The sequence below is a fragment of the Pelobates fuscus genome, chromosome 6 (genome assembly GCF_036172605.1).
Source record: "Pelobates fuscus isolate aPelFus1 chromosome 6, aPelFus1.pri, whole genome shotgun sequence".
Taxonomy (NCBI): Eukaryota; Metazoa; Chordata; class Amphibia; order Anura; family Pelobatidae; genus Pelobates; species Pelobates fuscus.
In genome coordinates, this window is record NC_086322.1 from 109476154 (window position 1) to 109494352 (window position 18199).

Here is an 18199-nt window from a genome sequence, read left to right on the forward strand (position 1 = left end):
AAAAAGCCATTTAGATAAACAGCCATGAAGACCAGCATTAGAACACCTGAGCCTGTAAGACCCGGAGCAGAGAGATACATTGTAGCTAATTATGTATGTGCTATCTGACACAGCACGTGACGCGGTCCGCCCAGACGCTTAGTCTCATTCTGCGCACGCGCCTCTGTTTCCGGGTTTTTTTTTCATTGCCATGCAAGCTGCAAACTGCAAGCAGTGTCTGCTGTGGGTCATAGCGGCTGTAATCGGCATTGTGAGACCCGAGCCCACGGTGCGGCCGCTTGTCATCAACACATGGCCATTCACAAGGGCGGCAGAAGCAGGTGAAGAACTAATACACAATTCTTTGCTTCCAGTAGCGGCAGCGCGCTTTGCTCTGCTCATAGCAGGTTTCATCCCAAGTGTCAATAGCTGAGTATCTTAATCCTGATGGACAGCAGTCTGGGTGTGACCATTGAATGCCAAGGGTCCATAGCCGCTCTTCACGCAAACTAGTAAAGTTTCCATGGAGGGAATGTGCAGGGAGAACTAGTTCTTGATTGGTGATTGGCATATGTGATAAAGGAGGAAGAGCATTTCCTTGTCAAAAAGTAACTGCCCAACAAGACATTGGTTATTGTCAGTTACAAAAAAAAGTACATTTTAGGATGTGTTAAAGACAGCCTGAAACAAGCTAAAATGCATTACTAATCGGTTTATATCTTTTAGTTGTAGTGGCATTTTTTGTGGAAAACAATTTAAAGGCAAACTGTAGGGTAAACATTAACACCAATTGTTAAGCATTATATTGATGATTTATTACAAAATACCAAAAACTCCTCCCCCCCCCCCCCCCCCCAGAACTTTGACAAAATTAAAGAGACCTTACAGTCAACAGACTTTTTTCCATTTGCAGCAACACATTTTCACATTGTTCAGTAGACCAAATATTGTGTGACCCATCAATCTTCTAATACGTTGCAGCTTACTCATATTTAATTGTATTCTTCAGGTAGTGTTAACGTTTGCTTTAAAGGACCACTATAGTGCCAGTAGAACAAACTTGTTATCCTGGCACTATATAGTCCTTGGGTACCCCCACCCTTAGGGCCCCCCTCCCGCTGGGCTAAAGGGGTTAAAACCCCTTCAGCCACTTACCTTAATTCAGCGCCAGGCTCCCTCGGCGCTGGTGACCTCTCCTCCCCCTCCGACAGCAGCTCCTGAGTGGAGCCAAATTCCCATGCGCGGCCAGATCCGCGCGCATTCAAACGGCCCATAGGGAAGCATTACTCAATGCATTCCTATGGACGTTCTGCGTGCTCAATGCGATTTTCGCATTGAGTGTCGCGGAAGCGCCTCTAGCGGCTGTCAGGAAGACAGACACTAGAGGGTGGATTAACCCTGCAATGTAAACATAGCAGTTTCTCTGAAACTATGTTTACAGCTGCAGGGTTAAAACCTGGGGGTCCTGGAACCCAGACCACTTCATTGAGCTAAGTAAGTCAATATGTAATATGTAAGTCAATATGTTTTCAGCATGGAAGGTGTTGGAACTTGGTGGATCTGCTCTGGATGCTGTAGAGAAAGGATGCACGCAATGTGAAATCGATCAGTGTGATGGCAGTGTAGGTTATGGTGGAAGCCCTGACGAAAAGGGTGAAACCACATTAGATGCCATGATTATGAATGGGTAAGTACATTTTTAAAAATCAGCTTGGTATACAATCCGTACATAATAATGTGATGTATAAACCTTTTTAATAAAAATATTTTATTTAAAAAATTCTTATGATACAACAAATACTTTTGTATATTTTTTTAGTGACACAATGGAAGCTGGAGCAGTTGCTAATCTTAGACGGATAAAAAATGCTATAGGTGTGGCGAGAGCTGTGATGGAATACACTAAACATACATTTTTAGTTGGAGAGTCAGGTATGTAAATCAGTGTAAAAGTTAAAATGAATTCTGGTGGATCTACAGGTACAGGGTGGATGAAGCCAACCTTCATAAAGGGACACTCCAGACCCCATCGCTTCCATAATCTGGAAAATAAAAATGTCTTGGTATCTGGAAGAAACAATTGATCCCCCTCACAGCTTCCATACTAAAAATTTTAAATTTTCTTTAATTATGCTTCTCCAAGGATCTACGTTCGGTTTCCATGACGTTATTGACATTTTCAATAAGTTTCTTCACCATTCTGGATTTGGCGTTGCAGCCTTCAGTTTTGAGATTTCTTAGAGCCATTTGTAATCTAAATACGGCAATTAGAGAGTTTGTCCTGCTGTGGGATTTGAACTTGGTGAACTCAGCTCTATGAACTCAGCTCTATGTGAACCCCTATTTCAGCCTTTTATCTCATTCAGTGTTAATATCCTGCCATGGAAAACCCTGTTTTTAGTAGCAATTACCCCAATTAAGAGACTGAGAGAGCTACAAGCACTGATTGGGAACCATACCTTGTCTTCCATTTGGATAAAGTCATCCTAAGACTCCATCCTTTCTTTAGAGCAAAGGCTGCTTCTACTATTAACATCAATCAACAAATCATATTACTTTATCCTCAATATCATAATTTCAATATATTTTACACACCTTTTAATTTATTTTTTGCAAAGTATCAGCTATAGCCTGGGTAACCTATTTATGTAGCATATTTTCTCATCATTATGTTTTATCTTGTATGCTACAGTTAAGTTTTACCAGTCCAAGTCCATATTATTGGCTTAAAAGAAAAAACGATTATAAATAGGATGGTGCAAATGGGATGGGATGGCATTTGCGCCATCATATTATTGGCTTGTTTACTTATTTTTTTTTCATTTACCTCTATGTATACCTCTATTGACTTTTTTTCTCTGAATTCTGCCCTTCTCATTGATACCTACCCAAATGTTTGTTTTTGGTTGACTAACCCTCACCTAACATGTGCATAGATGCATCGCTTTAATCCTTAGCTTAATTGCAGGCCTATCTGACCATAATATATCTCTCTCCCACAGCCTGAGGTAAAAGCTACCCTGCTTTAGATAAATACGTAGGGCCTTTAACTTCTGCTCACACTAAGCATTCCAGTAACCATATGAACCTCATCCTGGTACCCTGTCATTTATCCTCTACTTCCAATGTTCCTTGTGCACCTTGGAACACCACTCTGTCTACCGCAATCTAAAATCTACAGCTATACACAACCTCTTCATTTCAAAATCTCTCACTTTACTAGCACTCACTGAGACTGGCTGTCCCCCCTCTGTCACTCTGTTAGTGCAACTACTGCTTCTTTAGGCTTTGGCGGGCTACAACTATCCCACACTCCCAGACTCAACCACTATAAAGGAATTGGTGTAGGCATCATTCTCTACCCCTCAATGTACCTTTCAACCTTATCTTTTCCTTCATTTGAAGTTCACACTGTCCGCCTATATGAACCCAATCCTTTAAGAATCTCCACCATTTATTGCCCCCTGGTCATCTAGCTTATTCATTGAATTCTATTCTTCCTTGCGACCCCACTTTCTCTCCACTAGCACTCCCTTATCCTTGGGAGGTTTCATATCCCCAATCAACAAGTCCCACTCTTCCAAAGATAGGGAGTTTGGGTGGACTTAAATAAAAAAAAATTCGTAATAATTTATGAGTGTGAGAGAATGTGTGTATCTGCCAGTTAGTTTGTGTTTGTGTATCTGTCAGTATGCATTTGACTGTTTAGGTGACTGGCTCCACTCCCCTCCTCAATCTCTGATGATCTCAGCCAAGCCAATGCTTTCCCAAAGACAACAAAGCAATACATATAACATAGTTCATACAAGTTGTAGGTAATTTTCTATTATAATCTCTTTGTAATTTCCAGAGAAGTGAATTTCCCTTTTAAATCACTTGGATTCTGGTTTTGGGGTTTTAAGTAAATAGAACCAGATGTAGAATGCAGTATTCAAAAGTAACGACATTTTATAAATTTCATAACTATACATTTCATTTTAGCATCCTTGTTTGCGCAAAGCATGGGTTTTCCAAGTGAAGATTTAACAACCAGTAAATCTATTTCTATTTATTCTAAGTGGCTTGACCAGTATTGCCAACCAAACTTTCGAAAGGTATGTGACCGTCAAAACCTTTTTAGATATAATTTTATTCTTGTTAAATTGGAATCATTTTACGCCTCTCATAAAGAAATATCCAGCATTTGTTTGAGTTGTAATTTTCCATTATAGACTCAATAAAAAGTGTGAAGTCTGTTGATGTATAATGTACTGACAGCATTTTCACACACTCTCTAAATGAAGGCAGTGCTTTACTTTACACAAACTTCTTAAATACATCTGTGACTTGCTCTTGCCAGTAACCTCAAACATTGGATTTAAATTGTGGCTACAAGTCACTGCATTCGTAGTGCAGGAGTTCCGTTCACAGTAAGAAGCTTTCAGTTAAGGCAACAGATTTATTGACCTTATTAATAAAATTAATTGCTGCCAAGTGCTAAACTTAAACGTAAATTTTATTAAACCCACAGTGGCCTGTAGTTTGGGGGATAGCCTTTGCACCTACTGCAAATAATAGATGCATCATGATTGGCTGAACAGCTTCATGATTTGTACAGATCTCATCGGATAATTTGCAAAGCCTGGATATCCTGGATATATTTAGTTTATTATGTATGTTTCTTAACGCAAAGAAAAGTAGGGGTTGTCTCCAACCTAAAATATCTCCCTCACACTTTTGTAACACCCACAAGTCAGAATCTTCCATGCTCCATCCAGTTGGGTCAAGCAGAGCATTACTCTCCCATGATGCCGATGTCTTGGCTTAGAAGCCAGAATGCTTGTGTTTGAACAAAGTGATGTCAGCCATTCCATTCCTATACTCTGTAGCCAGGGCTAGCAAAACCAGCAAGGGAGCTACCATAGCAACTTAAGCACATTCGCTTCTACTGCTCTCCTTTTCAATCAATTGCTTGGCAAAGTGTCTATTCCAAAGAATTGATTGACAGGTGTGAGAAAAAAAATATTTTTAAATAGGTTCTTCTCCCGATCTTTACATTTACTAGCAAAATTATGATGCTCTTTAAAAAGAGCAAAACCAGTTTTGGGCATGACGGGTGCCATTTGTCACTCTCACGCATATTTAAATATACCATATCAGTCATATATATATCCAACTGGCAGCACACTACACACACATACCTACACAAACATACATTTATACAGGCACCTGTGTTGGCAGAGAGTAGAGGTAAAACATTGTCCCAAGCATCAGATGAGAAAGAAGGCTTTTAATCACAGTATTCTTGAGTTGGGGCAGAGTACCTGACCACCACTGACCAGCATTTCTGGGCAGAGGTAAGAGGTCTCCTCTGTTGTCCTGTGTTTATCTACTTTCACGGTCTTTCCAATCTGGAAACCATTTCTCCTGCAGGTAATGCAACAGACGAGATAAACATAGTTATAAGGTATACGATTGCAATGGTTAATGATATGATCATCCCACCTAAACTATATAAAGAGACACTGCATTAAAGGGACACCATAAGCACCAAAACAACGTTATCTTAGTGGAATGGGTTTGGTATGTAGCTCATAACTCTGCAGTCTCACTGCTCCGTTCGCTACAATTTAGAAGTTAAATTGGCTCTAATCACACCTCTCAAGGATATGGCTTGCACATTTCCTGCTAGAGAAGCATCCTGTGTGTGAATAATGTTAAATTAAGAAAGCAGTGCTTGCTCATGTGACCACACCATCCCAATCTCTTATCAAACAGGCACCCACCTGTTATACAGGCGAAAACCGCTTGACAACCTGAGCAAAATTTTAATGTTGACGCTTCTATTTTGGCTTATCACAGCTACCTCTTGCCTCTTCATTAAAAAAAATATGTGCAGATATATCTAATGCCACTGTTATGCGGAGTGTTTCTCTACCCTTGCACTTGCTGTTGTGGCAGTGCAAGATCGTTATCTATGCACGGCCAAAATAAAGAATTTTAAAAATAAAATTAACAAAGCAGGAGATAAAAACTTATAAAGTGAACATGCTGTGCTGATTAAAAATGAAATATTATTTTCATGCAGGCTGTCAGTCACAGCCAGAAGATGTGTGGCCAAGTCTGCATAAACAGAAATGGTGATTTAACTCCCAGGTGGCAGAGAATTGAGCAGTGACACTGAAGGAGCCTGAACTATATTCTATACACTAAAAGTGGTTAATTAAACAAAAGTTATTTTGATGCTTAGAGTATACGTTTAAGTCCCAGCAATAAAATAAACTGTAACTAACAGTTAAATAATGGTTTGACTCCTTGCTGTGGAATAGCACCTGGAAACTCCTGAAACCATAACTACAGAGATGTAGTTATTCTGGTGCTTAGAGTACCTGTTGAATGTTCATCAGCAATATTTGTATGTGACCTCTGTTGCATGCTATCCTTAATTTATAAATACATGGACAAACAACTCTTTTAAAGGCACAATTTAGGCACCATAACAACTTAATCTAAATTAATTTGGTATGGTGCCATCAGGACCCGGGCGCACTCTTATCTCAGGGGATTTAAACCCCAAACCCTCTATCACTAATCTCAATTCCCCCCCCCCCCCCTCCCCCCCCTCCCCCGGTGGCACCTGGCTTCTGAAATTTCAGTTTCGTGAAGAGTGCTGCCGGCAGGGGCGCTGTTGTTTGGCTGAGACTCCCCTTTATAAAACTGACTTGGAAAAAGGTTGAGATTTAACCCCTTGAGGTAAGACTGCGTCTGGAGGCCTCCTAGCACCATGACAACTTGATTTAGATTAAGTTATTGTGCCTAGAGTGTTGCTTTTAACCCCTTAAGGACCAAACTTCTGGAATAAAAGGGAATCATGACATGTCACACATGTCATGTGTCCTTAAGGGGTTAAATGCAGAGATTGCATTTTCTATATTTTCTTGGAATAATCATCTGTTGATATATTAAATGTGCCGTGTTCTTGATGGCATTTTCATTAGATTTCATTTGTAATTCTTCAACATATTTGTGTTCACATTACAAAATTTTGGCTTTATTGTTTCATGATTTATGTATTTTACTTTTAAGATTGATCTGATTCTGTGAGGAACAATAGTGGTGAAGGATGTTATTGCAGGGTTTTCACGATTTGTTTTGTTAGTTTTACTCCTGAAACCATAAGTTGGTTTGATTATAAAATGCCCAGAAACACATCAAATATGTATTTAAATGTCATCTTACCCACAGTATGCATTAATCATAATTTTACTTTGCAGAATGTAATTCCAGACCCTTTGCAATCTTGTGGACCATATAAGCCAGTGAGAGGATTACAAGTTGGAAAACAGGCTGTTATTCAGAAGGATGTCGACGTGCATCACCATGATACAATCGGTAAGAAGGTTTCTCAGTTTTATTGAACTTACATAGACAATACACACTTTGCTAACTTGTCTCTCACAAAGGTTTGTTCAGTGTTTAAATGAGTTAAAAGCTGAATCAAATAATGCCAATGATTTTGTTTTTTTAATGTGTTGATAGGGATGATTGCAATTGATAAAGCTGGAAATCTTGCTGCAGGAACATCTACAAATGGCGCAACTCACAAAATACCTGGGTTAGTTATTTTACGTTATTCCTAATGTCACTTTTACAGGTTTTGATAGGAGATGACTTTTTTTTCCAGCCAACATGCATTAAAGGAACACATTTCAAGCACCCATACCACAGTGTGCTGTAGTTGTTGTGTTCCAGGATTACTTAGATCTATCCCTTCATCCCTATGCCTCATCTATGTGGGCTAAGTGTGGCAGTGCAGGGCTTGAGTCATTGGTTGAAAGTGATCAGCTGACACTCTCAGACAATCAGGGCTTGGTTAAGGAGAGCTAAAAGAAACTCCTATGTATGAGCTCCTGGATTTGGTACAGGATGCAGAGGAATTCAGCATCTGAATAAAATGGTTTGAAAACTAAAATGGAAAGGGGAGAAGCCAGGACACTCCCTGTAGTGTTCTGGTGTTTGGAATATTCCTTTAACATTTATGATACTAGTGCGTCATTCCACCAGCATTTGTAATGGACATTTTAGTAACCCATACTAAAATGTGGTTCCTGTTCCTTACCAAGGCCTTCATTAAAGGGATGTGCCTTCTTTTTCCTTCTGTTTGTAGTGTATGGCTTTCATTAAAGGGTCTCTCAAAAAAACATAATCATTCCAATTTGCTGTAGTGGTTATGGTGCAAACATGCTCCTGTTCTGTATCAAACACAAGGGTCACTTGAGCGTCAATGACATGACCCCTCACTGAGCACATTACTGTTGCAGATGTTACCTCGAATGCTCTTGGAGAATAACTGAAGTCAAAATACCACCCGTACTGGTATTAATGTTTGTGGTGTCGTTTTATTTTTGCTTTGCTGTTATAGGGACACTATAGTCACCAGAACAACTACAGCTTATTGTATGTGTTCTGGTGAGTAAAAACATTCCCTTCAGGCATTTTGCTATAAACACTGTCTTTTCAGACAAAATGCAATGTTTACATTACAGCCTATTGACTCCACTGGCCACCCCTCAGTGCTGCTGAAGGTGCTTTCTGGGGTGGTGCTGCACAGTGTGCAGCAGTACTGCCATTCAGTGTTTCCACCCTCTGCGTGCAGACATGGAGCTTCCCCATAGAGAAGCATTGATTTAATTAATCTCTACGAGGAGATGCTGATTGGTCAGGGCTGTGTTTGACTTGTGCTGGCTCTGCCCCAGATCTGCCTCCTTGACAGTCTCAGCCAATCCTATGTATAAGCATTGTGATTGGCTCAGACCACAACTTCTGATGATGTCGGCAGACAGAGGCAGTTCACAAGCAGAGGCAGCAGCTTCAGAGTTGAATACAAGTAAGATTTTACTATATTTAGGGAGGCTAAATGGTGGTTTTAACACTATAGGGTCAAGAATACGTTTGTGTTCCTGACCCTATAGTGCTCCTTTAACTGATTGTGGACTTAGAGTTAGTTGAGACAAGGAAGATTTATTTGGATCATTTTTAGTGTACCTGAGTTATCTAAATTAACCCATGCCCAAATGCAGCATGTATACATTAGAAGAACTTCCATTCACTCAAATGGCTACACCAGCAGTTCATAAACTGTGCTACAGCACCTGGCAAACATTACTCCTCAACAGGGGCCCCTGTAATGTCGGCCGGCTGGGAGGGAGTGACAGCCTGTCACTTCCTCCCAGTGTCATGGGAGATAGCTCGGGACTGAGAGGAGCATAAAGAGCTCCAGACCCCTCACTCCCACCAGCAGCAGGACTCCAAGCCACCCTCCTGGCACAAAAGGTAAGCTTACAGGAGTGTGGCTGGAGATATAAAAAAAAAAATCACTTGTGTGAGTGTTTGCATGTGTGTGGATGCATCTTACATAGTTACATAGCTGAAAAGAGACTTGCGTCCATCAAGTTCAGCCTTTCTCAAATATGTTTTTGCTGTTGATCCAAAAGAAGGCAAAAAACCCAATCTGGAGCGCTTCCAATTTTGTAACAAACGAGGAAAAAATTCCTTTTTGACCCCAAAATAGCAGTCAGATGTATCCTTGGATTAGACAGTTATTACCCCACTAATTAGAAATTATATCCCTGTATGTTGTTTTTGCAAGTATTTATCCAATTGCTGTTTAAACATCGGTATGGACTCTGATAAAACCACCTCTTCAGAGAATTCCATATCCTTATTGCTCTTACTGTAGAAAAAAAACTTTTCTTTGTCTTAGATGAATTATCCTTTCTTCCAGCCTAAATGTGTGATTGTGATCTATGTATAGCCCTGTTTATGAATAGATTTCCAGATAATGATTTGTACTGGCCCCAAATATATATGTATAATGTTATCATATCCCCTCTGAGGTGCCGTTAAAAACTAAAGAAATTTAAAATTTTTTAACCTTTCTTCGTAACTAAAATGCTCCATTCCTTTTATCAATTTTGTAGCTCGTCTCTGCACTTTTTCTAGTGCCATGATATCCTTCTTTAGAACAGGTGCCCAAAATTGCAGAGCATATTCAAGGTGTGGTCTTACCAGTGATTTCTAAAGAGGCAAAATTATATTTTCATCTCGAGAATTTATGCCCCTATTTATACATGACACAACTTTACTGGCTGTAGCAACTGCAGATTGGCATTGCATATTGCTGCCTAATTTGTTGTCTATAACAATTCCCAAATCCTTCTCGTGTGTGTGGTTATCCCTAATTCACTACCATTTAGGTTATGTGTGTTTGGGTGTTTTTGACGGTGTGTGTGTGTGTGTGGGGGGGGGGGTATCAGAGTGTGCGTGTGTCTGTGCGTGTGTCTGTGCGTGTGTCTGTGCGTGTGTCTGTGTGTGTGTGTGTGTGTGTGTGTATATAATCTATCAGTGTGCGCATACATTTGTGTATGTGCATCTGTGTGTCAGGGTGTTTGGTTTTATGTTAGTGTGTGTATCTGTCTAACAAGAAAGAGAATGCACACCAAAAAAAGCCACAATAGTCACTTAACCTGGTTTAACCCCTTAACGACCGAGGACGGTTCAGGTCCGTCATCGGCATTTTTGCGTTGCCGACCGGTGACGGTCCTGAACCGTCCTAACGGTCAGATGTACTTACCTGATCGCCGTCGTTCCCCCGGCGGCGATCGGCGGTGCTCCCGTTGTGGGGAGACTGCCTGCAGCCCAGACAGTCTCCCCATGGCGGATTAGGACCCCTGTGGCCATGTGATCGCTCAACAGGACGACCACATGGTCACAATAGGTGTCCATGTGTCTGCCTGCAGGGGGACTGTCTGTGTTGACAGGCAGTCTCCCTGCTAGTGTAAAATCAAGAAAAAATTAAAGTTAAAGTTAATTAAAAAAAAAAAATTATTATATATGTGTATATATATGATATAAGACATATATTATACCTATATAATATACGTCTATATATCATATATATAATGTCATGCTAAGTGTATTTTTATATTATGTACATATATTAATATAAAAATACACTTATAATTAAATTACACACGTATATATATAATATATATAATAACTAACTATATATTGTGTGTATATATATATATATATTATTATAAAATACAAATAATAAGTAAATTAAATTAAATTTAAAAAATTCCAAATAATAAAAATTTAAAAAAAATTACATATCTATATGAAATTTTATTCTAACTGTATTTTGATATTAAAATATATATATTTATATCAAAATACACTTAGAATGAAATTGTGTATATATATATCTATGTATATATAAATAAATATAATACGAAATATACATATGTCCATATACAAAATTACATAAATAATTATATAAATATACACGTAGACTTCAAATATATAAATATGCATATATATTTAAATTCTACGTGCATACTTATGTAATATTTTTACATAATCAAGTAATTTTATTAATTGCAATTTGAGGGACCTGCCTGCCAACCCAGGCCGAAATTCCAGAGAATTTAATTTGCTAGCACTGTATTTTACCCTGTAATTTTCTATGACACCCTAAAACCTGTACATGGGGGGTACCGTTTTACTCGGGAGACTTCACTGAACACAAATATTAGTGATTCAAAACAGCAAAACCTATCACAGCGATGATATTGTCAGTGAAAGTGACTTTGTTTCGCATTTTTCACACACAAACAGCACTTTTACTGATGATATAATTGTTGTGATATGTTTTCCTGTTTTGAAACACTAATATTTGTGTTCAAGAAAGTCTCCCGAGTATAACAGTACCCCCCATGTACAGATTTTATAGCGTTTTTTAAAGTTACAGGGTCAAATATATGGGTCAAATATTTTTACATTGAAAATGGCCAGGTTGGTTATGTTGCCTTTGAGAGCGTATGGTAGCCCAGGAATGAGAATTACCCCCATGATGGCATACCATTTGCAAAAGAAGACAACAAAAGGTATTGCAAATGGGGTATGTCCAGTCTTTTTTAGTAGCCACTTAGTCACAAACACTGGCCAAAATTAGCGTTCAATTTAGTTTTTTTGTTTTTTCACACAGAAAACAAATATGAACGCTAACTTTGGCCAGTGTTTGCGACTAGGTGGCTACTAAAAAAGACTGGACATACCCTATATTGAATACCCTGGTTTGTCTACTTTAAAAAAAAATATGTACATGTGGGGTGTTATTCAGAGACTTTTGGCAGATAATAGTGTTACAATGTCACTATTGATAAATTTGAAAGAATATATGTTTTGAAATCGCAATATCCTACTTGTACCTATAACCCTATAACTTGCAAAAAAAAAGCATGTAAACACTGGGTATTTTAAAACTCAGGACAATATTTTTAATCTATTTAGCAGTTTTTTTTTATTCGCTTTTGTAGATGAGTAAAAGATTTTTCAAGTAAAAGTCAAAAAAACATGTTTTTTTTTTATTTTTCATCATATTTGTTTGTTTTTTAAAATTAAATTACATGAGATTATATAAATAATGGTATGTAAAGAAAGCCTTTTTTTTGTCCTGAAAAAAACAATATATAATTTGTATAGGAACAGTAAATGAGAGAGCGGAAAATTACAGCTAAACACAAACACCACAAAAGTGTAAAAAGAGGCTTGGTTGCAAATGTACAACATCGCAAAAACAGTCTAGTCCTTAAGGGGTTAATAAGCCAATATCAGATACAGGCAAAAACAAACAATTATAATTAAAGTGACAAAATTAGGCACAAAAAATAAATCAAAAAAATCAATGATAATTACCAAAAGTTTTCACAAGCCTAATAGGGCAGAAACAGGACACAAAAAGTAACCCCCAAACGGTTACTGCCCTATTAGGCTTGTGAAAACTTTTGGTAATTATCATTGATTTTTTTGATTTATTTTTTGTGCCTAAGGTAAGTCACTGAAGGGGTTTTTACCCCTTCAGTAACTGGGCATGGGGGGGGGGCGAGGGAGAGGGACCCTCCAGTGCCAGGAAAACGGATTGTTTTCCTGGCACCGGAGATTCCCTTTAAGGGGTCAAAAACATAATTGCAAAATTAAGGGCAGCAATAGTAGAACAATTCTCCAGGTTTGCTATAGTTTGGTTATTTTTTTTTTTTTTTTTTTTTTTTTTAAATTCTTTATTTTTCCGTGCATCATCAGTGGTACAGACAGTTCTGTTTATGCATCGATTATATACTGCTAAGTTGGCATATCAAACAAGTCCATACAGTAGTTCGGTTATAACAGTAAATGCACATTTTTGTATAGTGGTCTGATGGGTTATAACGAGGTACCTACGAGAGTACTGGGCGTTGCTGGGCGAGAAATTGTGAGATGGTGAGTCATCACCGTTATGAACGTTGTGGGGGTGCGGTGAATGTATTGGCCTTGAGGCTTTCAGGGTAGTTGTCCCGCTACCCGGCATTCTATGTGTTGGGTCACCTCGTATGCTGGTGGGTGTATAGTCCCCTTGTTAAGTCTGGTGTCCCTGGACTCTGAGTCTCAGAGAGCCTATTGAAGTGGGGGTCTAACGTACCCTTATCTTTTGTGCCAGTTGGGTCCACCATGACCCCCGCGTGTATAGTTGAGTCAAAATGTATTTCTGCCTAGCGAACAGGCCTTCGTCTATATGGGAGTGGGTTGTGTTTCGGAGCGTGGTTGTCTATTTTGTTCTCGGGGTTCGTCTGTTATGAATATGTGCGTTGTTTATGTGTCCCCTGTATGTCTGGTTCCCGGTGTGGGGTGTATCGCTCCACGGATGGTTGTGTCCCTTGACCCTGGGGCACTGGGGGGGGGGGGAGGGAGTTGTGTAGTTGAGTCACAGAGCTGTTTCTACGTGGTGTGAGCCCGACATAAAGTGTGTGGTTGTAGTGGTGTGTAAGTGAACTTTAAAACATAGGTGAACATAGGTAAAACATTAGCATAAACAACATGAGCAGTCTGTGGGTTCAGGTCGTGTGGCCTCTTTCTTCTTCTCCGCCCGTGCGGTTAGGGGAGTTTTCTGTGCTGCGTGGGCGAGTACTGGATGTCTTTGGAGCGGGTAGTCCTTGTGGAGTGAGTCCTAGTGCTGTCAGTAAGGCAGTGCTGTCTGATGGATCTGACGCCTTATATGTGTTCCCATCTTTTGTGACCAGGAGCGTTCTGGGCGTTGACCATCGGTATGTGAGTCCTGCTATCTGTAGGGGTTTCGTGATGGGCTGCATTCCCTTTCTCCATAACAATGTAGATCTGCTCAAGTCCTGAAAGACTGATATGGTGCTGGTTTCAAATTGGTACGGGGTGTTCCCTTTAAGGGCGGCTAGTAGGCCCATTTTGTCTGTTAGCGAGTGACAACGGAGGATGATGTCCCGTGGTGCTGCGGTGGGTGCTTGTGGGGATTTAGTTATCCGGTATACCCCATCAAAGGCAAAGTGTTTAGCCTGTCGTGTTGGGATGAGGGAAGACACCAGCCTTCTAATGAAGTGTGGTAGTTCCTCTAAGGGTACTGTTTCTGAGACTCCTCTGAGTTTGATATTTTTCCTCCTGCCCCTGTCGTCTATTATGCTGACTTGGTTAGTGAGGTTGACTTGTTGGGCTTGTATTTGATGCATCTGGTCGTTTATTGCTTTGAGGCCTTGTTTGAGGGTAAGTATATCTGTCTCATTCGTGTCTGTGCGAGCAGTTAGTGTGTGTACCTCTGTTTTCAGCACTGCCAGGTCAGCTTCCCACATTTGCCGGAGGTTCCTTTGCAGGTTTGTTAGCATGTCCTGTATGTCCCCCTTGGTTGCAGGGGCTGTGTCTTCTGCCCTGGGTGGGGTAGGTTCCCCGGTTCTTGCTGGGGTGTGTTCGCGGGAGGACTCCCCTCCATCCACCGGGTGATTCTGGGCCGTGTTTGGCCCTGGCGTTCGAAGCATCATGCCGATGTCACGGTGGGACTGGGGTGTGTTTGTGGGTTGTTTCTGTGTCTTCCGACCCATCTCCGCTGGTGCGTGTGTGCTCGGGTCTGGTAGGCCAAGGTCGCTCCACATGCGGGAAGCCCAGTCCGCCTCGAGCTGGAGGTCTCCCGCGCGGTAGGCCTTGGTGCCGCGGCTGCGAGTTTTCCTTGCCGCGGGTTGGAAGAACGGCATCGACCTGTTCAGCGGGTCGTACCCTGTTGTTTTCCGGTACTTGTGTGGTCAGATGGGGTTCGGTGTCTTTGATTTTTGCGGGTTTTTGCTCTAGTTTGTTGGAGCTCGGGAGAATGGCGACCGCTCTCGTGTGCTGTCAGGCTCCGCCAGTTTGGTTATTTTAACCCAAATTTTCCAGTGATCTTGTGGCCAGTTTTGTAGCTTTCTGCAGCATAACCACACCCTCTTTGCACTGACTCCGCTTTTCACAAAATGTCTTCCTGATTGTCCTCAACTTCATTGTACGTACACAGCTCAGCCAGTGAGATATCAGTGTGAGCTGAGCTCATAACATGACTCCGCCCCACAGCCAATCACTGTCCTCTTATCTGCCTCGATTTCCCTTAGTGCAAACACAAATGAGGTGGTGAGTGGAGATCAAGATGCAATATAGTGCAGACAGCCACTGAAAACAGGGAAACTACCCAATCCCTTAATATCGGACCAATATATGTATTTAAAAATGTGTAAATCCTTTCCATGCAATACAGAGCACCACTAGTATAACATTATAGTTTGGAGGAGAGTAATTCTCATATGAGGACAAAAAGGTCATAGTATAGTACTTCAATAAAACTTGAATGAATAAAAGACCCCTTCGTTCTGTGAAGTTTGCTTTGAAATACCATCCAGATAATAAGTGGACAGTGATTGACTGTGTTATGGAGTCATGTCAGCAGCTCAGCTCCCACACTGACATCTCAATTTTTTTTTATTTTTTTTTAAACAAAACAAGAGATTTGAAAGTGGATCAGTATGAATAATGAGACCAGAACCTGATAAATGACTGACTATCTCTATAAGTGTAGTAACTATCCATGTACTAGGTTGTACCGTCATGTAGATATTTCAGTCTGTTTTTTACCGGAGAGTTAGGTTGTTCCGCTTACTGGAATAAGTACTGCTCTCAATTTGGCTAAAGAAATTTGTCAATGCAACGGTTTTTGTAGGATTATTACCAGTGTCTGCTTCTTTGCAGTTTTTACCTGATGTGACCTGTCTGTGAAGCTGTTAATAAATCTGCCAGTGTGAGACACTAAAGTAGCCCTGGGTGTAAATAGCTAAATCTACTGACTTGCACTTCAATTTATGGTGGGAACATTTGCAAATCTAGTAAAACGATAAAGGGGAGTTGTGCAACAATCCCTGGAACAAGATTGACAATTTAGTAAAAGTATAGACTTCTATATCTCAGAATTATTGGAATTGAATTAATACTCCATGAGCTTGTTGACTATTCTGTGAATGTGATAGTAGGATATGATATGGGTTATTTGTATATTGGAAAATTTGGCCAAACATTTAGCTTGGACTTTAATTTACCAGAAAATATCTGCACTTGCAATGTTTGTTGGGAGATCAAGTATCAAGTTTTTTTTTTTTTAAAGAGGACATTTTATTGATGTTGCATATTCAGACAATTCAACAAAACCACACGTTTAAAAAAAAAAAAGAGAGGGTGTAACCAGGTTAATTTATAACCAATTTCTATTGATATCCTATTGTACAGCGCTACGGAATCTGATGGCGCTATATAAATAATGAAATATCTGCTTTTTTTTTTTTGAAGAATGAAAAAGGACACTCCTCACTCATGAATCACTTTAGCATACGAGTTTCTGGAATGTCTCCATTAAAAGCCTAACTAAAGCATTATGTAAACAAGTGGGGGGACAAAAAGGATTTTACTATAATTAAACCAAAGCACTGTCCACGTTTCTGCATATAGTCTTGAATCCATTCAATATAGTATGAAACTGATACATGTATCCTATTTTCACTCACAGTAATAACTTGAATATTTTATTGGGGAACACTTTTTTTTTACATGTCATGCTATTTTAGACGTGTAGGAGATTCGCCAATTATTGGAGCTGGAGCATATGCTGATAGTGCAGCAGGAGCAGCTGCAGCCACTGGCGACGGGGATACTATGATGCGCTTTTTGCCAAGGTAAGGCAATGCAGTTTAATCAAACTGAGATGAATCCTGTATTGTGTCATTTCGACATTCATTAATTCATATGTGTTTGATAAAGTGTTAATAAAAAAACAAATACAAGATAAAATGTGTGTTTATTACTAACCCATTTACCACAGATTTTTTTTTTTCCTTACTCACAAGAGGGATTGACCGATATGCATGGGCGTCCGCAGGAATTTTTCCGGGGGGGGGGGGGGGGCATAATTGTAATGACATCTATGCTTGGCCCCTTTTTGACAGTGTCATGAAGGGGAGGAGCATAGTGATTATCACATCAAGCCAGGGTGAATAGCGTGTTCACAACTATGGTCACATTCTGGTCACCATAACAACTTCATCTAAATGAAAATGCTATGATGCCAGGAAGCCCCTGGGTGCTCTTTTCTTTAAGGGGTTAAACCGCTCTCAAATGGTTTGACCCCATAGGCTTCCTCCAGCTCCAGGTCCCTCAGTGGTATTCGGCATCTGAAACGGAGTGTCAGGAAGTGCAGATTGACGTCAGGCATGGGTGCCGCTGATTGGCAAGAGTTGACAGTTGACGCTCTAAGCCAATCGCTAGTTCCCGGTTCATAATTATTTTTAACTTTTTTATGAATGGGGAGCTACTGATTGGCTTAGAGTGCCAGCTGACCGCTCTAGCCAATCAGCAACACCCCTACCCAGCGGCACTCTGTGCTTCCTGACACTCAGTAAATAAAAGTGAACACTGATATTTTTTTTTACCTGGGGAGATGAGAAGGTCCAGAGTTCCAGCATGCCCCACTTGCCTAATCTATAGGCTGCCCCCCCATGCCTCACTTGCCTAATCTTTAGGCTGCCCCCCCCATGCCTCACTCCCCTAATCTATAGGCTGCCCCCATGCCTTACTCCCCTAATATATAGGCTGCCCCCCCCCCATGCCTTACTCCCCTAATATATAGGCTGCCCCCCCATGCCTTACTCCCCTAATATATAGGCTGCCCCCCATGCCTCACTCCCCTAATCTATAGGCTGCCCCCATGCCTTACTCCCCTAATATATAGGCTGCCCCCCCCATGCCTTACTCCCCTAATATATAGGCTGCCCCCCCATGCCTTACTCCCCTAATAAATAGGCTGCCCCCCAAGCCTTACTCCCCTAATATATAGGCT

The 18199-nt window shown here is 40.4% G+C and overlaps 1 protein-coding gene across 1 annotated transcript in view; it reads left to right on the forward strand.

Annotated features, from left to right (window-relative positions):
• Positions 1–179: 179 nt before the first annotated feature.
• AGA (aspartylglucosaminidase) overlaps positions 180–18199 on the forward strand; it is a 28483-nt gene continuing 10463 nt past the window's right edge. The window contains exons 1-7 of the mRNA XM_063458154.1: positions 180–320; positions 1513–1666; positions 1799–1911; positions 3961–4073; positions 7233–7350; positions 7498–7573; positions 16932–17039. Coding sequence (XP_063314224.1) covers positions 191–320; positions 1513–1666; positions 1799–1911; positions 3961–4073; positions 7233–7350; positions 7498–7573; positions 16932–17039 — 812 coding nt within the window. The 5' untranslated portion in view covers positions 180–190. The remainder of the gene's footprint in view (positions 321–1512; positions 1667–1798; positions 1912–3960; positions 4074–7232; positions 7351–7497; positions 7574–16931; positions 17040–18199) is intronic.